At 42.6% G+C, this 23,089-nt stretch overlaps 1 protein-coding gene across 1 annotated transcript in view; it reads left to right on the top strand.

Moving 5' to 3' along the window:
- The first annotated feature begins 591 nt into the window (after positions 1–591).
- DNAH10 (dynein axonemal heavy chain 10) overlaps positions 592–23,089 on the top strand; it is a 246,788-nt gene continuing 224,290 nt past the window's right edge. Inside the window, exons 1-4 of the mRNA XM_073627593.1 lie at positions 592–862; positions 8,779–8,898; positions 9,016–9,146; positions 19,354–19,462. Coding sequence (XP_073483694.1) covers positions 637–862; positions 8,779–8,898; positions 9,016–9,146; positions 19,354–19,462 — 586 coding nt within the window. The 5' untranslated portion in view covers positions 592–636. The remainder of the gene's footprint in view (positions 863–8,778; positions 8,899–9,015; positions 9,147–19,353; positions 19,463–23,089) is intronic.

A 23,089-nucleotide genomic window follows, 5' to 3' on the forward strand; every position in this document is an offset into this window, starting at 1 on the left:
GAGTGGAGTGTATACCGCTCCTTTACCGCTCCTGCCCATTGAAATCTATGGGACGGCGTGGCTATACCGCCGGCAAAGCGCCTCTGCAGATTTTAACCCTTTCTTGGCCGCTAGCAGGGGGTAAAACTGCCACGCTAGCGGCCGAATACCGATGGTAAAGCGCCGCTAACAATAACCGACGCCGCTCCCGCCCCAGTGTGAAAGGGGCCTAAGTGGTTAAGTTTAGGAAAAAAGAGGGGGAAAACGCACTGGGACTGCATCAAAAACGAGCATGCAGAAAAGCATCTGGAACAAATCCTGGGTTTCTATGGTGTGAATTGGCCCTCAAAGTGAATGAGCTACCTTAACACAACTTGCAAAAAAAAAAAAGGAGGCATAGTTAGGAATATAGCCTTATTCATGAAGTATAAACAGTAGAAATGGGTCCCTTGAACAGGGCAGATCTGGTTTTGTCTCCTGAGTACAGCAGTAGTGCAGCATTAGTGTAGCAGAGAGCCATGCAGGTGTTTCTGGGCGGAAGGAGATGAAGGAATGATCACCGCGGAGGGTTCTGCACTTCATTTATCTGAATGTAGTGCCCACAGCGTGGCGTTGCCATAACGACCACACGCTAACAAGTCGGCTACGAGTTGGAAGATGTCGCTGGATGATCCGCGCTTGGAATGGATTCGGGATCGGGTGTATTGCGGCTTCAGCCTGACAGACCCGGCGTGCTTCGAGGAACTCCTCAACCGGAACAACGGAGAGCAAGAGGAGAAGCTGCTGCGCTTTCTCAATGAGAGTACGGACGAGGAGGGGACCTCTGCACTCTTCTTCTATAAAAGGATCCGGGAGGAAGAAGTGGAGGTGGAAATAGCTGTCGGTGAGAAATCTGCAGTGTGTGTGTGCTGTGATTGCTGAGGTGACCGATCTCACAAAAGAAACCCTTTGCCTTGGATTGATTCTAGGTCCTGACACTTTAACTTTAATCACAGGAGAAGTTTGGGGGTTGCAAAGATGAATTTAAAAAAAAAAGAAACTTCCATACTCAATATGCTGCAGCTGTCCCCACCAGCTAAATGACGGCCCGCGCGGTCATCCTGCCCGGACTGCCAGGTAGTAGCAGTGTAGTAGCAGTCATTGGTTTGCTGGGACCGCGGGTTTCCCAGCAACCAATGACATCGTGCGTGTGCGCCCCGCCTCCTGCTCCTGACCGCGGCTCTCGCTCTCACTCCCGGTGTTCTGTCAAAATATCCAAACAGAAACTCCACCTACTTAACTTTCTGTTTCTTTAAACCATCAGTAATTGGAGATTTTAACGAATTGCTGTTTGGACACAACACCAACAACCGAATACAGTCCGGTGCACGATATTATGAGCGGAGATTGTTACTCCGCTCCGATATTAGCCAACAAAATGGCCGCCTCCGAGGTGGCAACAACTTTGCCCTTGTTAGCCGCGGTGCTGTAAAAACAGCTAAACCTTCCTGTACCAGACTGTATTCGGTTGCCGGTGTTGTAGCCAAACAGCAATTAGTCAAAATCTCCAATTACTGATGGTTTAAAGAAACCTGAAATGACGCGGTTGGAGTTTCTGACGAGTTGGAGAATTTGACAGAACACCGGCTCCCTGCTCCTAGCTCTCACTTGTGAGGTATATCTCGCAGCTTCTGCCCCCCTGCAGCTTGCCAAATGTACTGACTCCTGCCCTCAAGGTATGTGGGTTATAATTTGTTAAGGTGCACACTGATGGGCAGAATTTGTTAAGGTGCATGCTGATGGGCATAATTTGTTAAGGGGCACATTGATGGGCACATTTTGTTGTGCCCATCAGAGTGCCCCTAACACAAAATGTGCCTATTAGCGTGCCCCTTTAACATAATATGTGCCCATTAGTGTGCCCCCTTAACATAAAATGTGCCCATCAGCATGCCCCTTTAACATAAAATGTGCCCATCAGCATGCCCCTTATTTTATGTTAAGATTCACTCTGATGGGCACATTTTACGTTAAAGGGGCATGCTGATGGGCACAACAAAATGTGCCATCAGCATGCCCCTTAACATTAATGTACCCATCAGGGTGCCCCTAAGCTAAGGGACATGCTGATGGATACATTTTATGTTAATGGGGCACTCTGCTGGGGACACCTGATGTAAAGGGGCACTCTGATGGGAACACCTCATGTAAGGTGGCACTATAATGGTGACACCTTATGTAAAGGTGCTAAGAGGTGTAGTCTGCTGTTAATCAGAGCTATGAGTGGATCTTAACAAAGTTGTTGTGATCCTTCCAGATCATGGAGCGGCAGCATAGTGGAGCGGACACGCATCTGGCATGCGCCTGCTCAGTGGGGATCAGCGAAGAGGAAATCCCTTCCTGAGCAGGCAGATGTGATGGATTTGATGAATTCCCGTGTGAAAGGGGCCTAAGTGTACCCCTGTGATCAGAAGAAAAGTATGGTCCAAAAGGCTTTGCCCATACTTCTCTTTTAACAAAACTTTTTTAGTGTAAGTGTTGCAAAAAGCAGGCACACAAGTTGGCACAGCCTCATTCAACTCATTCAACCTACTTCCTGTGAGCCCAGGGCGTTGACACGCCTTCCACCTCCCAGGGGCTAGTCATGTCATCTGTACGCATGTAACTACTTGGTTACAGCAGCACCTGATTTCTACAAACTTCTGGCCATGGCTGTACACAAAGATCTGTGACTCCAGAGTGGTAGATTCAAAACACGGGTGATAAAAAAGGTACCACACCCAATTTTTAGTTACAGTCACAAGATACTAAGCTCGCAGTCTCCGCTCTAATTCATCCCAAAGGTGTTCTATTGGGTTGAGGTCAGGACTCTGTGCAGGCCAGTCAAGTTCCTCCACCCCAAACTCGCTCATCCATGTCTTTATGGACCTTGCTTTGTGTACTGGTCCAAATCATTTGGTGGAGGAGGGATTATTCCCTTAGTTCCAGTGAAGGGTACTCTTAAAGCAGAGTTCTACCCATATTTCAATCTTTATATGAATCAGTCCCTTGCTGCAAGTATAACAACATTTGTCATAAAAAAAAATTGTCTTACTGTTTGTGGCTTGTTGCTAGGGTGTCCCTTGTAATCTGCCTCTTCCAGGCCATGGCGATGTACATCTCATCCTGCGGCGCCTTGGCTCCTGGGAGATGTGTGTCATTGTTCCCAGGAGTCAGTGGGCATCGCCGCAAATAATATTCCTGCGCTACACCCTGTGTAGATTGTGCAAGCACAAAAACAGGAGGTGCATGCTGGGTATCCAGCAGCACCTTATCCCGGAACAGAGTCCTAGTGGGCTTCACATGCCCACAGTGAAGATGGAAGTGCTCAGGAATGCACAAAACAAACGTAAGTCAATTAAAAAAAACATGTAGTTGAACGGTAATTTTATTAATCACAGTATTTTATTCCTAGCAGCAGAAAGGGTGACAAAAATAAAAACTGGGTGGAACTCCGCTTTAAGGCGTCAGCATACCAAGAGATTTTGGACAATTTCATGCTCCCAACTTTGTGGGAACAGTTTGGGGTTGGCTCCTTTCTGTTCCAACATGACTGCCCACCAGTGCACAAAGCAAAGTCCATAAAGACATGGCTGAGTGAGTTTGGGGTGGAGGAACGTGACTGGCCTGCACCTGATAGAACACCTTTGGGATGAATTAGAGCGGAGACTGTGAGCCAGGCCATCTTGCAAACATCAGTGTCTGACCTCACAAATGTGCTTCTGGAAGAATGGTCAAACATTCCCATAGACACACTCCTAAACACACTCCTAAACCTTGTGGACAGCCTTCCCAGAAGAGTTAAAGCTGTTATAGCTGCAAAGGGTGGGCCAACTCAATATTGAACCCTACAGACTTAGCCCTCATTCACACGAGGCGGACTCTGCTTCCACTGAGCCTGTCTCGGTCCGTCGGCTCAGCGGGAGATCTCTCCGTTGATCTCCTCTGAGCCGGCGGATGACAGGTCCCTCACTGCTCACTGAGCAGGGAGGGGCTTGTCAGGTGCCTCTGCCGCCTATGGAGGGATCGGATGAAAACGGACAGCATGTCCGTTTTCATCAGATCTCACCCGATCCGATCCGCCAGCGACGGATCTGGACGTAGGGCCATCCGTCTGCTTTTTGCAGATCGGACGGGGTCGGATGTCAGCGGACATGTCTCCGCTGACATCTGTCGCTCCATAGGCTAACATGGAGCGCCCGTTCAGGTCCGCCGTCAAAACTCACAGGCGGACCTGAACAGTCTGATCGTGTGAAAGGGGTCTAAGACTGGGATGCCATTAAAGTTCATGTGCCTATAAAAACAGGTTTCCCAACACTTTTGACAATATAGTGTATGTTAATGTAGTTTTTTTTTTTTTTTTTACACAGCAAAAGCCAAACTATTATTATTTTGTTTTTCCTAACACGTGCTGCAGTGCACTGTGAGGCACAAAGGCGCGTTGTAGAACGCTGCAGCATGGTGATCTGTGTTGATCCATTTCTTCCCAGCTCACATCAATGCTGGCTGTTGTGCTGGGCCTGTATTAAGCAATGAAGCCCAATGCAACCCAATGGATGTGGTGTAAGTGGGCCTTTACTCACTACCTCTGCAGGATGAAGACAAGGAGAACTGGAGAACATCAGGTGACTGGACCAAAAACTCTAAACAAAACAAAACAAAAAACTACTAAAAATAATGAAAATTATGCAGGGGTGGAGGTGTACTCCAATGGGGGTCTGTTCAGCCTGCAGTTAGACTGCAATATCCACTACTGAAAACTCCCCTGCCATGCCACCCAATTTATCCAGCACACCTGTCTTGGAAATGTTATAGCTAAGCAACTCCTATCCTAATATAGATCATAGATCAGTGGTCTCAAATTAGTAATAGCTGCAGACACACAAATATACATCCAAATTCAAATAAGTGTTCTGTTCATTTGAGTTCTTTTTTTATAACCATGCTTACATAAGTATCCCATTAATATTACAATTGAATGCAATACATAGGCAGGATAGTTTCTTATCAAGGTCTAGGAATGTGAGTATGTGTCAGGATAGGTAATGTAATGCCAAGGGCATTACCAGCAACAGACAAAGCATATAAAATGCAATACATGTGTATACAGGGTTTAAAATGTATTTCACAAACCACTAAGACCCCTTTCACACTGGAGGCATTTTTCAGGCACTTTAGCGCTAAAAATAGGGCCTGTAACGCGGCTGAATAAAGTCTCATCTGCACTCCCAGTGTAAAAGCCTGAGTGCTTTCACACTGGGGCGCTGCGCTGGCAGGACGTCAAAAAAAGTCCTACATGCAGCTTCTTTAAGGTGCTTTAGGAACGGTGTATACACCGCTCCTAAAGCGCCACTGCCCATTGAAATCAATGGGCAGTGCCGCCGAAGCGCCTGCAACGCACCTTGGCAGCGGTGCTATCCGGCCGGTCCTAACCCTTTATTCGGCCGCTTGCGGGGGTTAAAAGCGCCCCTCTAGCGCCCGAAAAGCGCTGCAGAAATGACAGTAAAGCGCCGCTAAAACTAGTGGCGCTTTACTGCCGATGCCCGGACGCTGGCAGTGTGAATGGGCTCTAAAAGAAAGCCCTGCTAAGGTTTTGCGTTGTAGTTTACACAGTACCTTCCTGTCACCCAGGCCTGGCAACTGACCGTTTAGGTGCCTAGTAATACATTATGGCATAGAAGAAAGGGTCACATGCTCCTCATATTCAAAAGTCATGGGTATTTCACAAGGGCTCCTCAGTTGAAATGGGGCAGCCAGAAAGCATGGGGAAAAGTAAATCAACAGTTAGGGGTGGGCTATCAAGCAAACCTGTTAGTCCTGAATTGATGGTACATGTTTGCTTTATGGATGGATTTTTTCACTGGAGGCTTTATATGAAGGGAAACTATTACAGAACTACAGATTCAAAACTACAGTCCATGCAGCTTGGAGCTGCCTAAAACTTAAAGTGCACTTTACCCATAACAGCCTAATAATAAATAATGTTCTTTAGCAAGAAATATAAATTCCACATTAATAATTACGCTACCAAAATTAGTATGTGCTGTAAATTGCCTCCAGCATGGCTTCTTTTTCTTCTTGCCGGAGGCTGCCATTTTGTTAAAGCCCAGAGCCCCAGCAGTAAATCATAAAGCGGAACTAAACCCATCAGTTTAATGGTTTCTAAAAACAGTTACATTCCTGGAATTTCCCGGGATTGCTAACTGTCAAATTTGCTTGTTTCATCAACCGAACTGTCAAACCATCAAATGGCTGGTGTCATAACTGATTTCATGTGCAGCACCATGGCAGTTGCAGATCAAAGAGAAGTAGCTTCCTTGGCTGTAAAGGATAGGAGGGTTTAATTCCGCTTTAAGGCTGTCAGCAGATTGGCCTCTACAAACTCAACAATGCCTAAAAATAGGGAGGAAATGCGCACGTGCAGATCAGGGTGGGACAGTGTATTACTGGATTTTAAACAATATAGGCACTTATTTTTAATGTTTTACATAGCTTTACCTGCAAAAGGGGCCGGCCTGAATGGATCTAGCAGGAGGAACTTTAGCCATAAAAACTTGATAAAAAATAATGTTCTTCAGCAAGGAACATATATTCCACATTAATAATTATGCTACCAAAATGAATTTGTGCTGTAAATTGCCTCCAGCATTGTTCCTGTTTCTTCTTACCGGAGGCTGCCTGTTTGCTGAAGCCCAGAGCCCCTGAACAGCGGTAAAAAATAAAGTGCAACTAAATGTAAATGTTTCAAAAAACAGTTAGATTCCTGGAATGCCTGGATAGCTAACTGTCAAATTTGCTTGTGCCCTCAACCAAACTTTCAAACCATCAAATAGCTGGAGTCATAACAGAAGAAAGCTAGAGAGCACAGACCCACCCAGCCACAAGCTGCATCTTGCTATTTCGGAATTGAGGAGAGAGTACAGCTGTAACTGGTGGCTTGTGTTGGGAATAACCGTGCTGGAGAGCAGTGCTGTTATCCACAAACACACAAGCCAACAACAACACACTGCATTTGTCCGAGAGAGACTAGTGTAATAGTTGCCGTAGTGTATTCTTAATCGGCTTGTGTTTCTATGAATGACAGCGCTGCTCTCCAGTGTGATTATTCACAATTCAAGCTGCTGGCAGCTGGGAGGGTGGGTCTGTGATCATTAGCTTTCTTTACAGTAAGAAATGAAGATTACAGAGGAGACAGAAGGCTATACAATTACATAGGAGGGCTGCAGAATGAAGAGAAAAGGTGGCTTCAGTGCTGCCTGTAGTTCCCCCACCATAGGAACACCCATACATTGGGCTTCAGCCTGGTGTGGAGCTACAACCAGTACAGACACAACTGATAGTGTAAATTTAATTAAAAACCACCACATATATATTAATAAGACCAAGTTATATGTGCACTGGGTCCTATTGGGAACTCAACATGAGTTTAAAATTCTAGAGATACTTCCTTCTTAAAGGGACCCTGTCACCAACTTCAAAAATTGCAGGTGAAAGCACAAGAAAATCAAGTAGTGGTAATGTTTACTTGCAGCACTTTTCTTTACATAAACAATATTTTTATAAAGTGGAGGTCCTCTGAAAAAAAAAATATCAAAAGCCAGCAGCTACAAATACTGCAGCTGCTGACTTTTAATATGTGGACACTTACCTGTCCAGGGAGCCCGCGGTGTCGGCAGCCGAAGCCAATCCGTCCTTTGGCTCGCGGCTGCTGCTGCCGCCATCCTCGGTGAGGGAATAAGGAAGTGAAGCCGTGCGGCTTCACTTCCTGGTTCCCTACTGTGCATGCGCGAGTCACGCTGCGCGTCCTCTCAGGTCCCTGCTGTGTTCTGTGTCTCACAGAACACAGCGGGGGATGACAGGGTAGGCGCTGGAAGTGACATAGGTCACCGCAAGCATCGCGGTGAGCTATGCCAGGAAGTGGGAGCAAATACCTGTATTAGATAGGTATCTGCTCCCTCCTCCCCCTGAAAGGTGCCAAATGTGACGACGGAGGGGGGAGGAATCCAAAAAGTGGAAGTTCCATTTTTGGGTGGAACTCTACTTTAACTGACAAAGTGTGCCTCTGAACTTGCTGATAAATTTGACTACTAAAGTAATTTCCACAGCACAGCCCCTTCCCTCATAGCCTTTTTCTGTTCTTAAAGCATCTAATTATGGTCTGTGCTGGTTTATGAAATCCACCCCTCCCTACATAACCTTTTATGTAGCAGCTGGGGGAGGAGCGAAGGGTATTACTATAGAGCAGCCTTTCTCAACCTTTTCAACTCAGAGGAACCCTTAAAATAACTTTTCTGGTCTCAGGGAACCCCTGATAAAAATTACTATATCTACAACTCATAATACATTAATGTGATGGTCAGGAAGAATGCGCCTTACGTTGTGATAATTGGGAATAATTATACCCTTGCAGATAGCTAAAAAGATCAATGGTGTCAATTGGAACTTATCTTGCTTATTGCTCAAGGAACCCCTAGCAACCTTTGAAGGAACCCAAGGGTTCTATGGAACCCTGATTTAGAAACCCTGCTATAGAGTGTCACTTGAGTGACAACTCTGAGTTTGCAGGGGCCGCTGACATTACATCCAAGATGGCAGTGCCCAGCTGCAGTTTTAGGGGTTTAGGATGTCAACACAATTGGGTTTTACAGTTAAATACCATGCATAAATACACTAAATGCACATATTAACCTATGGGAAGACTGTTGTTGAAATAAATGGTCGGGCAACAGGATCTTTTTAGTGCTAACTAAGAAACTGAAAAATGTTTGGTTGCCTTTTTAGAACCTGACGAACTCCTGAAAGTAAATGGTGTTTCACATGAGGAAGATACTAACTGTGATGATACAGAGGAGCTCAATGAGCACTCTGAGAAGACAAGCTCTTCAGAACAACCTAGTGACAGTAAGTTTTCCCATGGTTTTAATCTACTCATTTACCCCTCTGTGTTCAAGAACTTTGATAAATGCAACTGTGAAGTCAAATTATTTTTATCCAATCTGAGTTGTGTTTATTGAACAGAAAATGATGTCACATCAACTGAAGATACTGTTCCTCCGCATGCAGAGGCAGATGGAAAATCAGACATGGATGCAGACTCATTGTTCAATCACGAAGTTCATGAAGAGGAACTTGCCCCTGTTCCGCTTACTGTAAGTTTGTACCATGTCTGAGTAATCAGGATTTACAAAGTCAGGAACTATGAATATAAGGCTTCCTAGAGAAATGTTCAGATCCTAGAAAATGCATACAAGGTCTTCTACAGATGGTACTACACTCCTGCTAGGCTAGCTCGTTTTATCCCCTCTTATCCTCCTTACTGTTTCCGGGGTTGCTTGCTGGAGGGCACTATGGCTCACATATGGTGGACCTGTCCCAAAGTTTGTAGACTATGGGTCAGGGTTTACACCCTTTTGCGCAACATGCTCCACTCTAATCTAAAGAGGGATCCATATGAAGCCCTTCTATGCAAACCAATCCTGGAACTTCTTCATCTAGAATGTCAGTTGGCACTGCACCTTTTCAATGCAACTAAGTTGACCATTGCGCGGTCCTGAAAAACCCCTATACTCAGTTTTGAGGCAGTGAAGAATCAAATGAACGATATAATGATAAATGAGAAATTAACGTCCCTGGCTTCTGATACGCACAGTAAATTTCTTAGAGTTTGGCAACCATGGATATCATACAAACAAACCTCCAAGTTTGATAACCTGCTTTTGTCAATCTAGTGGCCCCCGAATGCACCCCCCCCCCTTTTAAACTGGACTCCTTCCTCTTTTCTGCCTTTCCTCTTTGTTTCCTTTCTCCTTTTCTCTTTTGATTCCCCCCTATCTCTTTCTATCAACTTACTCTTTACCATTTCTTTTGTCTTTTAATGTAATCTCCTTTGTGATTTCTTTCACTGAGGAGTTAATTCACTTATGATGGTTTTCGTGATATGAATCAACCAAAAAAAAAAAAAAAAAAAGAATTTAGCCTAAAAAAATTTTTTCTTTCTTTTTTTTTTTTTTTTATTTATTATTGATCACTTATAAACGTCTTACGGTTGATATAAGAGTGGATGCACCCTTTTATGTTGTTTCTTCTTCTTCTGTTATTTACTTTGAATATGCACCAGATGAACATCAAAACACTTTTGAGATATAGATTACATTTTTGTTATGATACACTGTAAGTGTTCTTTGTCTTTATATATAATTTTTTATTTTCTATATTTTTGTACTGACGAATAATTTACTATTAATCACCATCCCTCGGCAGGGATTCTCCCTTCATATTCTGTACGATGATGCCATCTTATTGTTGCATAATTCTGTTGTACTTATTTTTTCTATCAATAAAAACCTTTGTAAAAGAATATAAGGCTTCCTCTGAATGGCTGAGGTGGAGAGGTGGGTGGATAATGTCATGATCTTTACCTCAGCCAATCAGAGGAAGCCTTGTATTCCTTCATATAAAAACATTTCCTGTGAATGGATGAGCAGAGTTCAGCCTGACTCAATTTTTTTTTCCAGGAACAAGGCGGGAAATCCCTGTACCATTGCTGAAACACAGCGCTGTATACTGTATGCTGATGCTACATAGAGTTTATACAGCGGCTGCATGTATTACTGAAGGAAATAGTTTGTTTGGACCAGCTTGGTCCAAGGAACTATTTAAAGTTAAATCAAACCTGGATTTAGGTTTTAACAAAATTGTTTTTGAAACTGCCCCATTGGAGAGATTTTCTTTCTGTTCTTGACTGTCTCCATCATCTGGACAGATAATGAGGGGAACTCTTCCCACTGGAAACTCAGGCAGCATTCTGGGCATTTGTGGCTTTTTCTCCATTGAGTTTAAGGAGATACTGTCTATCTGCAGGCTAGTAGTAATACAGTGCTGTTTGCCAGCTCAGTGAACAGGATGGAAGGCCAACACACATAACAACACATAGACGTGGTTGTCCACTGATCTTAAAGTGGAACAAAACCCACCAGTTTAACTCTTTCTCAGTAGTGTTCAGGTCCTTTTACATGGAAGCGCTCCATTCAGCAGGGGATCCCTGAGAAGATCCCCTGCTGAATCAGAGATGAATGTGACAAGTGTTGTTTTTTTTTTGTACACATTTTGACAGTGGACTATTACAGTGGACAGTGGACTAATACATGAAAACTAATCAAAAGCCAGTGTGTAACACAGTCAGTCAGCTAATCTGCATAAATGGTCAATGGGTTCATGGTCTTACACAGCAGGTTTGGAGACTCAGCGGGGAGCACAGGAATTATTGTATCCTATGCCAAAATATAGCCAGACACCTGGGTGTGACAGACCTAGCCAGAACAGAGGCTGTTGGAGAGGACTGTATGCAAGCCTGTTGCCTTTTGATTATGGGCCCTGGATTTTCAATGGAACAATACTCTTTGTGAGGTGAATTAGAAATCCAGTCTGAACTGTACTAATCGGACTCAGTCGTGTATATATGTATATATTGTATGTTGTTTGATTCTGTTGGGGACTCCTTACTGTAGATTTGTGTCCCTGAAGAGGGAGGGGGGATTCCTCCAGCAGCCCCCTGCTGATAAGACTGATTCATTCTGTTGGGACACATCCTGTGAGGAGATGCTGGTGTCATCAGCTCCAACTACCTGTGTTTATGTTAATTGAATGAGCTGATGACATTGTCCTCTATACAATGTAGGAGACGGGACGACTCCTATTGGAGCTGCTATTGTGAGAAATGTCCTGTGATAATTAACTCAGTCTGGGCAATAGGTCATGTCTCAGTCACCTAGGCTGTATAAAGGATTAGTTAATTAGCTCATGTCAATTATGTTAATTAGGTTACAGTTGTATTGTTAGAGGAGGTTCCAACGGCATATAAAGTCTTGTAATTTTGAGTCTAAATAAACAGTTCTTGGTAGCAACAAGCAAGTGTCGCCTTGTTTTATGCTCAGAGAGGTTGGGATATCTGTATACAGACTGGGAGGAAGTGGTATATGACGGAAGCACTCAAGTGGAGTGTGGGACGTTCCGTGACATTGGTGGCAAGCAGCGGGAAAGCTTCCTGCAGTCTGGGACATCCAAACATCCATCTGGATCCAAGGTCCAGATAGCAGGAGAGGAGAGGTACAGATACCAGCCGCCATGGATGAGGAATTCAGAAGGAGGTTGCGAGAAATGCAGATACAGCACAGAGGACCAGTATCGGAGCAGGTCCTGCTGGGATGGTGTGATTCTATTCGCTGCAAACTCTGGAAGGAAGCGCTAGCCCGTGAGCAGCGACACCAGGGAAAAGTTCTCCCCTCCATCGAGGAAAGGTACTGGTCGCACACACAAGAAGCAGACAGCTGAATTAAGCAGGCTGGTCTGGGCAGAGATAAAGCTGGATGAGAGCTACAGAGCCCTCCGGTGGCATGTATCCCAAGCATGTCCCTGGATAGCGGATGACAGCCCAACGGAAGACTTAAGCTACGGCGGCTTGGGACTGTTGTATGTGAAGCTGACAGGGGACTCTAACTTTGGGAGTGATTTGGAGTGGCGGGTGGACGAAATCATGGATTTCAGAGAAGGGCTACTGAACATTTCGGAAGTGCACTGGGCACAGGAAGATTTGGAGTTTCTGGCCGTTCAAGAATGGGAGCTAGAGATCACCTACAGACGGCTGCTAGACATTGCTCAGTGCCAGGGCTGGGCTCCCTTTGCCTGGGACTATCAGGAAATACCAGCTGACAGCCCTGAAATCCTGGCTGAAGAGTCGGCAATGTGGCAGAGCAATAGTGTGCTTTGCCAACCTGCCCCCACAGCTAGGGAGGCGGAGGTCTTAATGCGGATGCAGCAAGTGCTGAGTGACCTTGATGATCCTGTTTCTGCATGGGATGATCTTGGATGGAGGAATGTGCCTGTCCAGCAGCATGCCAGAGAATCTGCAGTGGAAAATCTGGAGATTGCCATCTCCAAACCTGAAGTGCTGACAACAGGGCAGAGCTCTGCTAACCTCTGCCCAGCACTGATAGCATCTTCTGGATTCCATGGACAGGAGATGGTGAACCTCCATCCCCAGACACCAGTTGCAGAGACAGGGGATTTGATAGACTTTTCTGCTGAGGAAGAACCATCGGGTGAGCCCCCAGCAGAAGAGTTGGGATTAGGGCCAAACTTCATTGCGCTCTGCTCAGCACTGATGGCATCTTCTGAGTTCCACGGACAGGAGATGGTAAACCTCTATCCACAGACACCAGTTATAGAGGTAGGGGATTTAATAGACTTTTCTGCTGAGGAAGAACAACCTGATGAGCCTCCAGCAGAAGAGCTGCTATTGGGGCCAAACTTCACTGTGCTCTGCCCCGCACCAACAGCAGTATCTGTGGAGTTACAGGGAACTTCCCCAGTTGAAGCACCGGCAACCGGGCAGAGTGCTACCAACCTCTGGCCATCACCGGCAACAACTACAGAGTTCCAGGGAGGTGGGGCAGTCGGCCTCCCTCCCCAACAGGTAGCCGGAGCAGATGGTGTGGGGTTTCCAGCAGAAGGGCTGGCAACAGGGCCGAGTACTGCTGGACTCTGCCCTCAACTAACAGAGGATGGATTTCCTGTGAAGGTGGATGGGACTTCAGTCTCCACCTGTATACCCCAGGGATGCTGGGCAGTTGGCTCAGATCCCCAACAGCATGACAGAGTGAGCCCAGTCCCCCTGTCTTCTCTCCAGCGACAGAAAGGACTCCAGGGAGAAGGGCCAGTCCAGGCCTCTCCCCAGCGGCAGATATGTTCTCTGAGAGAGGCAGAGGTTGGCTGGGTGAGTAATACTCTGTTTGGAACAATTTTTTTTGGGGTACTGTGTGGGTACAGGCAGTAGAGGACTGGAACTACTGACTAACTTCGGAGTCAACCCGTCTGGGGTCTCCTCCTGTGTTAGTCTCCTGCCGAAAGGGGAGAAATGTGACAGACCTAGCCAGAACAGAGGCTGTTGGAGAGGACTGTATGCAAGCCTGTTGCCTTTTGATTATGGGCCCTGGATTTTCAATGGAACAATACTCTTTGTGAGGTGAATTAGAAATCCAGTCTGAACTGTACTAATCGGACTCAGTCGTGTATATATGTATATATTGTATGTTGTTTGATTCTGTTGGGGACTCCTTACTGTAGATTTGTGTCCCTGAAGAGGGAGGGGGGATTCCTCCAGCAGCCCCCTGCTGATAAGACTGATTCATTCTGTTGGGACACATCCTGTGAGGAGATGCTGGTGTCATCAGCTCCAACTACCTGTGTTAATGTAATTGAATGAGCTGATGACATTGTCCTCTATACAATGTAGGAGACGGGACGACTCCTATTGGAGCTGCTATTGTGAGAAATGTCCTGTGATAATTAACTCAGTCTGGGCAATAGGTCATGTCTCAGTCACCTAGGCTGTATAAAGGATTAGTTAATTAGCTCATGTCAATTATGTTAATTAGGTTACAGTTGTATTGTTAGAGGAGGTTCCAACGGCATATAAAGTCTTGTAATTTTGAGTCTAAATAAACAGTTCTTGGTAGCAACAAGCAAGTGTCGCCTTGTTTTATGCTCAGAGAGGTTGGGATATCTGTATACAGACTGGGAGGAAGTGGTATATGACGGAAGCACTCAAGTGGAGTGTGGGACGTTCCGTGACACTGGGCCCCAGCAATTTGTCTCAGATCTGTGTTGAACTCCAGATGCAATATACCAGACCTGTGCTCAGAGAAAGAAGTCAAATGTTGACTTCAGTGATAGGCATGGAGAAACTCATGACTGCAGAGTCTCATCAGAAGGAGATTAGAACTGCTGGAACATATAATTCTGAACCTGTGTATGCTACAATTGGGACTGCTCAAACTTGTAGTTCCTTATTAGCTGTGAGCTGCTGTCTGGACACTGAGGCACCCCCTCCTCTCTTCTCTGTGAACCCTTTGCTGCCTATGACCTGTGTGAATCCAAAGCTGCAGCTGGGCATCAAGATTTGCCCCTCTGCACACCTTGACCCATAAGTCTACTTCTGGTGCCACTTTGCCCTCCTCATCCCTTGCCCCGGCAGTGTGCTACCCGGTGAAAGTGACCCTGAAGCCAGTTAACCTCGGACCACCACCTCTCCCTGGATCCAGCGATCTTCCTCTAGAAGAATTCTACAAGCCACTCACTCTGCCGATCATCCTTCCCGAATCCGGCCAGTATCTCAATAAACACAAGAGACAAAAAAGGTCCTATGCGCTGCACATCACTGCAAGACCCTGTTAATGTGTGAAATGACAGCTCCAGTCAAGCCATGCCCCCTCACGATTAAGCTCTGGAGTGGAATAAAATGCATTAGTGGGGGCGTGGTTTGGCTGGAGCCTAGGCTGAAGCTGTCATTTCACACATCCACAGGGTCTTGCTGTGATGTGCTGTGCATAGGACCTTTTTTGTCTTTTGTAACATTGGAGCAGGGATGAGCTCTGTCCTTGCCATTACTCCCAGCATTGTACTAAAGGAGAGGACCCGGCTGGAGCCTTGAATGGCACCCCCTATTTGTTGTCTGATCTCAGTAAACACCCCGCACATCGTATCCTTTGTGATTTACATCTGTGCTCATAGTTTGTCAAAGAAGGGTTGAAAAGGTAGTAGGTATATTGGGAGGAGGTTTATTTAAGATGGAAGATAAGACAGCCATGTTTCTCACTATGCACTGGGGTTTGTAGAAGAATACATATCGGCCTAAACTGAGGAAAAAATGTGTTTTTTTATATATTTTTGGGGGATATTTATTATAGCAAAAAGTAAAAAATATTGCATTTTTTTCAAAATTGTCGCTCTTTTTTTGTTTATAGCGCAAAAAATAAAAACTGCAGAGGTGATCAAATACCACCAAAAGAAAGCTCTATTTGTGGGAAAAAAAGGACGTTGATTTTGTTTGGGTGCGACTTCGCACGGCTGCGCAATTGTCAGTTAAATCGACGCAGTGCCGAATCGCAAAACGTGCTCTGGTCAGGAAGGGGGGAAAATCTTCCAGGGCTGACGCGGTTAAGAATTGAAGGATAGGCAGAGACAAAAGGAAAACAATAAGATTGGGATTCCTATTTATCCTACCCTTAGGTTATGTTTACATGTGGGCCTGCACTGCATGGTTTTTAGGGGTGAAAACAAATGGTAAGGAGGCAACATAACATCTTCTCGCCTCCTGTCAAACACCCTTTGAAAAGTAAACCAACACGGATCTCTCTTCAGAGGGTGCTGTTTGTATAAATGCGTCCTAAGAGAACTAAGTAAAGCATTATAGGGAAAATAGTGAAGTCTAACTTCAGAAAGAAAGAGACAAAATAAATGTGGATCTATTATTCCACCAATTAAGGAGAGATAGGGAAAAAAAACAGAAGTGTATTTTTTTTGGAATAAAGATAATACATGAGGGCTTAAATAACTTTTAACAAAATGAGAAAATAAATTACTTTTTGCAGTCTGTAATTAGAAATATTAACTAGACATGTGTACTGCTGAAAAATGTATTTATTTTCGTTTCATTCGTTTTTTGTTCTTTTCTTGTTTTTCGGGTCATTTGTTATGATCGAAAATCGTTATTTCGAATAAATTCGTAACTTCAGAAAAATTTGAATTTGTTACATTCCATTCGTTTAGATGCGGTATTTGTTATTTTGATCATTCGTAAAAATTTGAAAATCCAAAAATTCGAGAATCCAAAAATTTGAAAGAGTGAAAATCTGAAAATAAGAACGAACATTTGAAAATCTGAAATAATAACTAACTAATAATAACTAACTATTAAATTATAGGTATTGGAATTTCCTTTCAAATTCGACTGTTAGTGAACGTATCAAATACGAATTTATCCGAAGTTACGAATTTTCCTAAATAGCGCATGCCGCATCTAAACGAATGGAACGTAACAAATTAACGACTTGCTGACCGTCTCACGCCAATATATGTCGGCAGAATGTCTCTCCTGTGCAAACGGACATACCTGTACGTCAGTCCGTAAAAGCAGGATATCGGGCGCGCGCGTGCCCCCTGCGGGAGCGTGCCTATGGGTCCCGTAGACTCGATGTCCGCCAGCGGCCTGCGATCCCGGCTAGGAGAGGCAGAACGTGGAACTGCCTATGTAAGCAAGGCATTTCCCCGTTCTGCCTAGTGACAGGACAGGGATCTACTGCTCCCAGTGATCGGGAACAGTGATCTCTGTCATGTTTCAGTAAGCCCATCCCCCCTACAGTTAGAACACGCTGAGGGAACACACTTATCCCCTTGATCGCCCCCTAGTGTTAACTCCTTCCCTGCATTTTTATAGCACTGATCAATGTAATAATGTCACTGGTCCCCAAAAAGTGTAATTTGGGGTCAGATTTGTCCACTGCAATGTCGCAGATCGCCATTACCATTAAAAAAAAAAAAGTCTCTAAATCAATCCCTTAATTTGTAGACGTGATAACTTTTGCGCAAACTAATCAATATACGCCTATTGCGATTTATTTTATTTTTTTTACCAAAAATATGTAGAAGAATATATGTCGGCCTAAACTGATGAATAAATTTGTTTGTTTATATATATTTTTTGGATATGTATTATAGCAGAAAGTAAAAAAATTTTTTTTTTCAAAATTGTTGCTCTTTTTTTGTTTATAGCGCAAAAAATAGAAACGCAGAGGTGATCAAATACCACAAAAAGAACAAAAGAAAGCTATATTTGTGGTAAAAAAGGCCGTCAATTTTGTTTGGGTACAGTGTCGCACGACTGCGCAATTGTCAGTTAAAGCGACGCAGTGCCGTATCGCAAAAAATGCTCTGGTCTAAAGGGTAAAACCTTCTGGGGCCGAAGTGGTTAATAATTAATTATTAAAAATAATAATAAAAAATTTTTATTATTATTTATTATTATTAATTTGTTATGTTCCATTTGTTTAGATGCGACATTCGTTATTTTGGATAATTCGTAACTCTGGATAAATTCGTATTTGTTACGTTCACTAACAGGCAAATTTGAAAGGAAATTCCAATACCTATAATTTAATAATTAGTAATAGTTATTTTTTTTTGTATTTTTGGGTTTTCGTTCTTATTTTTGGATATTCGTTCTTTTGAATTTTCTTATTTTCGGATTTTTCAAATTTTCTGATTTTTACATTTCAGATTTTCGTTCTTTGGAATTTCCGAATTTTTGGATTTTCCAAATTTCGGAAAAATTTATTGAACGGGTTTTCGTTAATTTGAATATTTCCGAATTAACGAATTTGTCGGATTTTGTCGAAAAACGAATTTGGAACAAAGTGAACTGCACATGTCTAATATTAACCATACTCTGATTGAAATATAAGCCGATTATAATTTTCCAACAGGACTTTTTCAAGACTATGCATTTTAAAAAAAAAAAACATGTCATGGAGGGCATTTTAAAATGAGGTGCAGGTTAATTAAAATCATAATTAGTTTTCATGTAAGTAGTTTTAATGACTGTTTTATGAATTTACACTTCAATTAACAAGCAACACCTAGAACATTACATACAACTGCTCTGCAATACGTCCATTCACCCATTGTATAGCAGTACGGGGTATCGCACCCAAAACCAAACAGCAGCTCTGCATTGAAATCAATCAGCTACCATTTTTTTTGTCAAAGCTTAATTGAACAAGCTGAAGTTAGAAGATGATTGGCTACCATGCACAGATGCACCATATTTTGCACTCTCCAGTTTTAGTAAATCAACCCCCAATGTGTTAGAAAAATACAGTGCTGGAAAAGTCTCTGGGATTTATATTTACTAGTGTAAAAGATGTTAAGTAGATTGACAAGCAGTTTCCTATCACCAATGTACTGAGGCAGTAATGACAATTGTAGAGGAAAACCGATATAAAATGTTTAAGCACATAGGCATTATGTATACTTACAGAGGGCTCCATAATGAATGTGTAAATAAAGGCTAATATGAATACTTTAATAGTAGCCTATGTCATTTTATTATGTCTTTGAGTCTGTGCTTATGAGTTCAATAATACCTATCACATTATAGTAATAACCATCGTAGTACGTGCAGTGGTGGGCCTAGGTCCAGCTTGGACAGCCATCTGCTCTATAACTTCAAAAACGTTTGCGGACACCCTCTTCATTGATGTACTTATACTGGGATTATATTTTTAGTTATACATAAAAAAAAAATGACTTCAAAAACACAAAATGGGATCAACACGAAGGTAGTAAAATAGTATCTGTGTAAGATGATGCTTAATAAGATCAATCACCTGACCGGTTGCCAAAGGGTACACCTCCAGTTGTCTCTCTTTATTGAGATGAATCAGCCCTATAATGTTTGTGACAACATACACTGCTGAATTGTGTTTTCATGCTAACAACTCAAAATTAATTTTGTGATTTCAGAAAATAATCCTGCAGAAGGTTAATCACACAATTCTGTATGTATCATTTAACTGCATTTCTGAAAAGTTTGCTGATTCCAGTACACTGGTTTTTCTTCGACATACCCAAGGTAAGACACTTTGTAAATATGTAGTTTAAACAACTAATCACATACTAAAATAATTGTGCTAAAAATAAAATAAAACGCAAAAGATGGCCATAGGCAAATGAGGATAGTTGGACATGTGGGCACAATCAAACTTTCGAGAAAAAATTGTTAATGAAACACGTTCAAATAATCGTTACCTAAGACCATCAAATGATGTTTATGTCAGTACAAGAGGTGGAGGTTGAAGAGGCACAGTCAGACCCCTGCAGTGCAGAGGAGATTTTTTTTTGGCTTGCAAATGGCCATATCAGAAGGCATTTATTTTGTCTCTATAGGTATCCTAATGCAATATTGTGAATGTAGGGAGATCTGATGCCCACCAAACTGTGTGGAGAGAATGGAGAGCTTGTATTGAACACAGTGCCACCACCATTTCTTCAAAATTCACAAAAAAAGACTAGATTTAAATCTCATCTCTGTGCCAGGCAGCCATCTAAGATGATACCTTTGACAACAAACATAGCCAAACATAGCCAGCTTAGACACATTTAACAAAAACTAAGGTACACTAAAACCCCACTAAAACACTCCAGGTGAAAAGCAAAACACGAAGCTAATGCAGCCTGGTCATAAATAGCCAGATCATAAAACGGTCTGGAGAATGTTTTGAGCAAATAAATATTATGAGTCTGTTTTTTTTTACCAGAGCAAGCTCTATCTATATTTATATCATTTATTTTGTGATAAGGTTACCTTCATAAACAAATGTTAAACTATTGTATTAGAAGATGGCAATCAGCTAGACACTAAACTTGTTTTAAAAAAATATAGTTCACAATCACTTTAAGCATTTTTTCACTTTTAATTCAGTTTATTTTACTGTTTCTTGTTTTGTTTTCTTCTGTTATTTTTTTCTTGCATGATTTTTTTTTCCACTAACTGATATTAGAAAATGGTAAGCTAAATCTCTGTTTGCTTTTATTAGAAATTAATTATTAGGAGCTGTCGTATTATTAACTCTGTTACATTTCTGTATGACCATGGTAGTGAGTGTTATACACTTTTTTTTATTTTTATTTTTTATTTTTAGAACGTCTAAACTGCAACAGCAGATGCTGAGAATTTGAATGCTGTCAATTTTTTTTTTTTTATAAAATCATGTGATGGTGGATACTGCAAGGTTAATCTGCCCAAATGATGGCCACTCTCATTCTGCCAGTGCTTTAAAGGAGTACTTGGAGATTGGGAGATTGGGTGCTGGGGGAGCGGCAGGGAGAGAAGATGGGATGACACAGCGATCAGTCTCTCACATACCGTGGAGCTCATCCCAGCAGCCAGGGATCATGAAGTCCATGAAGGAGAATAGGAGCAGAGTGCTGGGGAGGGATCAGAGGTGATTGGCAGGAGTAGTGCTCCTCTGTCCCTAACATGCCCCTCCACTTATCCAATGACAGGGCTCCCTTCTTCCCCTTATCTGCATGGATGTCCTGGCTCCTTCCCTCCTCCATTGTTTGCGGTGCCTGCTGTCTCTGAGCAGGGAAAGCTTCACACACAACAACACACTTTTTTGTTTTCTCTTCTTCTTGTTTTTTTTTTTTATTCATATTTTTTATAAAGCTCTTGTTCTCCATGTCAGGTGGACTTCATTTGTGGATTAGGCTGTATAGTTCAGTAGAGAACAGGGAACTGCAAGGCGCTTTTTTTTTTTTCAATTTTTTTTTTTGCAAACAATTTGGCCACACCACTGTTCACCATGGAGCACTACGCACACCGCATTACTACTCTTTTTGGGGCAACCAAGGTGTCCCAGGTCTTTTACAATCCTATAGTGTATTTTACAAAAATAAAAAATTGCCGTGCATCACTAAAGTGTTTGGGTTTGGCTTGAAGAAGTGAGAGGGCAGAGCAGAGAGCCGCTGACTGGCAGTCACCAGCTCTCTGCTCGGGGAGCCCTGAGAACCGAGCGATTGGCAGTGTTTGGTTGCTCGGTTCTCAGTGTTAGAGCTGGCGGGACCGATGCTGCATCCAGCTAGGTAAGTATGAATCTGCAAAAACCCCGATTCCCATACGTGTCTTTTCATTTTGTCCCAGAGCAGGAAAATCTCTGCAGTGTGTAATCTCCAACAGTGGAGTCTGAGTGTGTCATTGTCTTCAAGATTTGATATGGGGACGATACATATTTATATCTTTATCCCTTAGAATTTGAAACAGATAACTAGTTTACTGAATTATATGAAAGACAGGGGCAAAATGCCCACAAGCATTTTGAAGATTTTTTTTACTGAGCACACAGAATTATTGTATACTCGGCTTTTCATTGTTTTTGATAATATACTGTTTTTCACACCTGTGTGAACTGTGCAATAAACTTTTTTTCAAAAGTTATATGCCTGCCAAATTTTTTCTGCTTATGTCACTGTTGGGGAGATTTGTGTGTCCTCATGATTACTGTCACCAGACCAGGAATAGAGCAGAAATCTTCCAATGGAGACACTTGTTCTGGTGATAAATGTCCAAGAGTGGACTTCCCTCACTTTGGAGAGATTTCCACTTACTTCTAGTTGTAAAATGCATCTGTCATTAGATATACGTGAGACAGATAGAGCTTTCGTTCGGTGATATTCAATGACCACTGGTTTTTTTTTGTTATATCAACAAAAAAACACTGAAAATGTTGAAAAAAAACATGTTTTTCTTAGTTTCTGTTAGAAAATTTTGCAAATAAATAATCTTTCTTCATAAATTTTGGTCAAAATGTATTCTGCTACATTTTTTGTTAAACATAACCAAAATCAGTATATATTATTTACTTACTGTGTGAAAGTTATAGAGCCTACAAACTATGGTATATGCTGTATATTTGAAAATTGATCAATTCTGATACACTGACAGCCTGACTCATTTTTTGAGGCTCTAATGCCAGGACAGTACAAATACCCCCCTAATAACCCCTTTTTGGAAAGACACCCCAAGGTATTTAGTAAGAGGCATGGTGAGTTTTTTGAGGTTGTAAGTTTTTTTTGTCACAATTGTTTGGAAAATGAAGAAATTAAATGATTTTTTTTCACAATTTCTTTACATACTATCACCAGAGCAATACAGTGTCATCATATAACTGGTGTGTTGGGGATCAGGAACATTGACTGGCGACAGTATGTAAAGAGAAAAAATATAAAAACATTAACTTTTTTTTTTTTTTACAATTTTTTTTCTACATTTTTTTTTTTTTTTTTACATACTGTGACCAGAGCAGTACAGTGTCACCATAGTGACACAGTACTGCTCTACGGAGGTAATCAGGATTTTTTTGTTCACTAGGATTGCTTATTACAGTGATGATCACTGTTGTAAGCAATTATTTTTATGAATGACATTCATTTATGTGCCATTGTGTACTATAGTGATAGCTGTGATTGGCCACAGTAATCACATGGTACAGGTCTGCTGTGATTGGCCCCTGTACCATGTGATCACTGTGACCAATCACAAAGATCACGATAGTACAAAATGAATGGCTACGAATGAAAGCTATTGTGTACAACTGACATATGTGACATGTGCAATCACGTGGTTGTAGGACCAACCCAGTACGACAATCCGGTGGAGACAGCGGGGGACAGATCGAACCTCTGCCTGAGGACATCATTT

The sequence above is a fragment of the Aquarana catesbeiana genome, linkage group LG01 (assembly GCF_042186555.1).
Source record: "Aquarana catesbeiana isolate 2022-GZ linkage group LG01, ASM4218655v1, whole genome shotgun sequence".
Classification (NCBI taxonomy): Eukaryota; Metazoa; Chordata; class Amphibia; order Anura; family Ranidae; genus Aquarana; species Aquarana catesbeiana.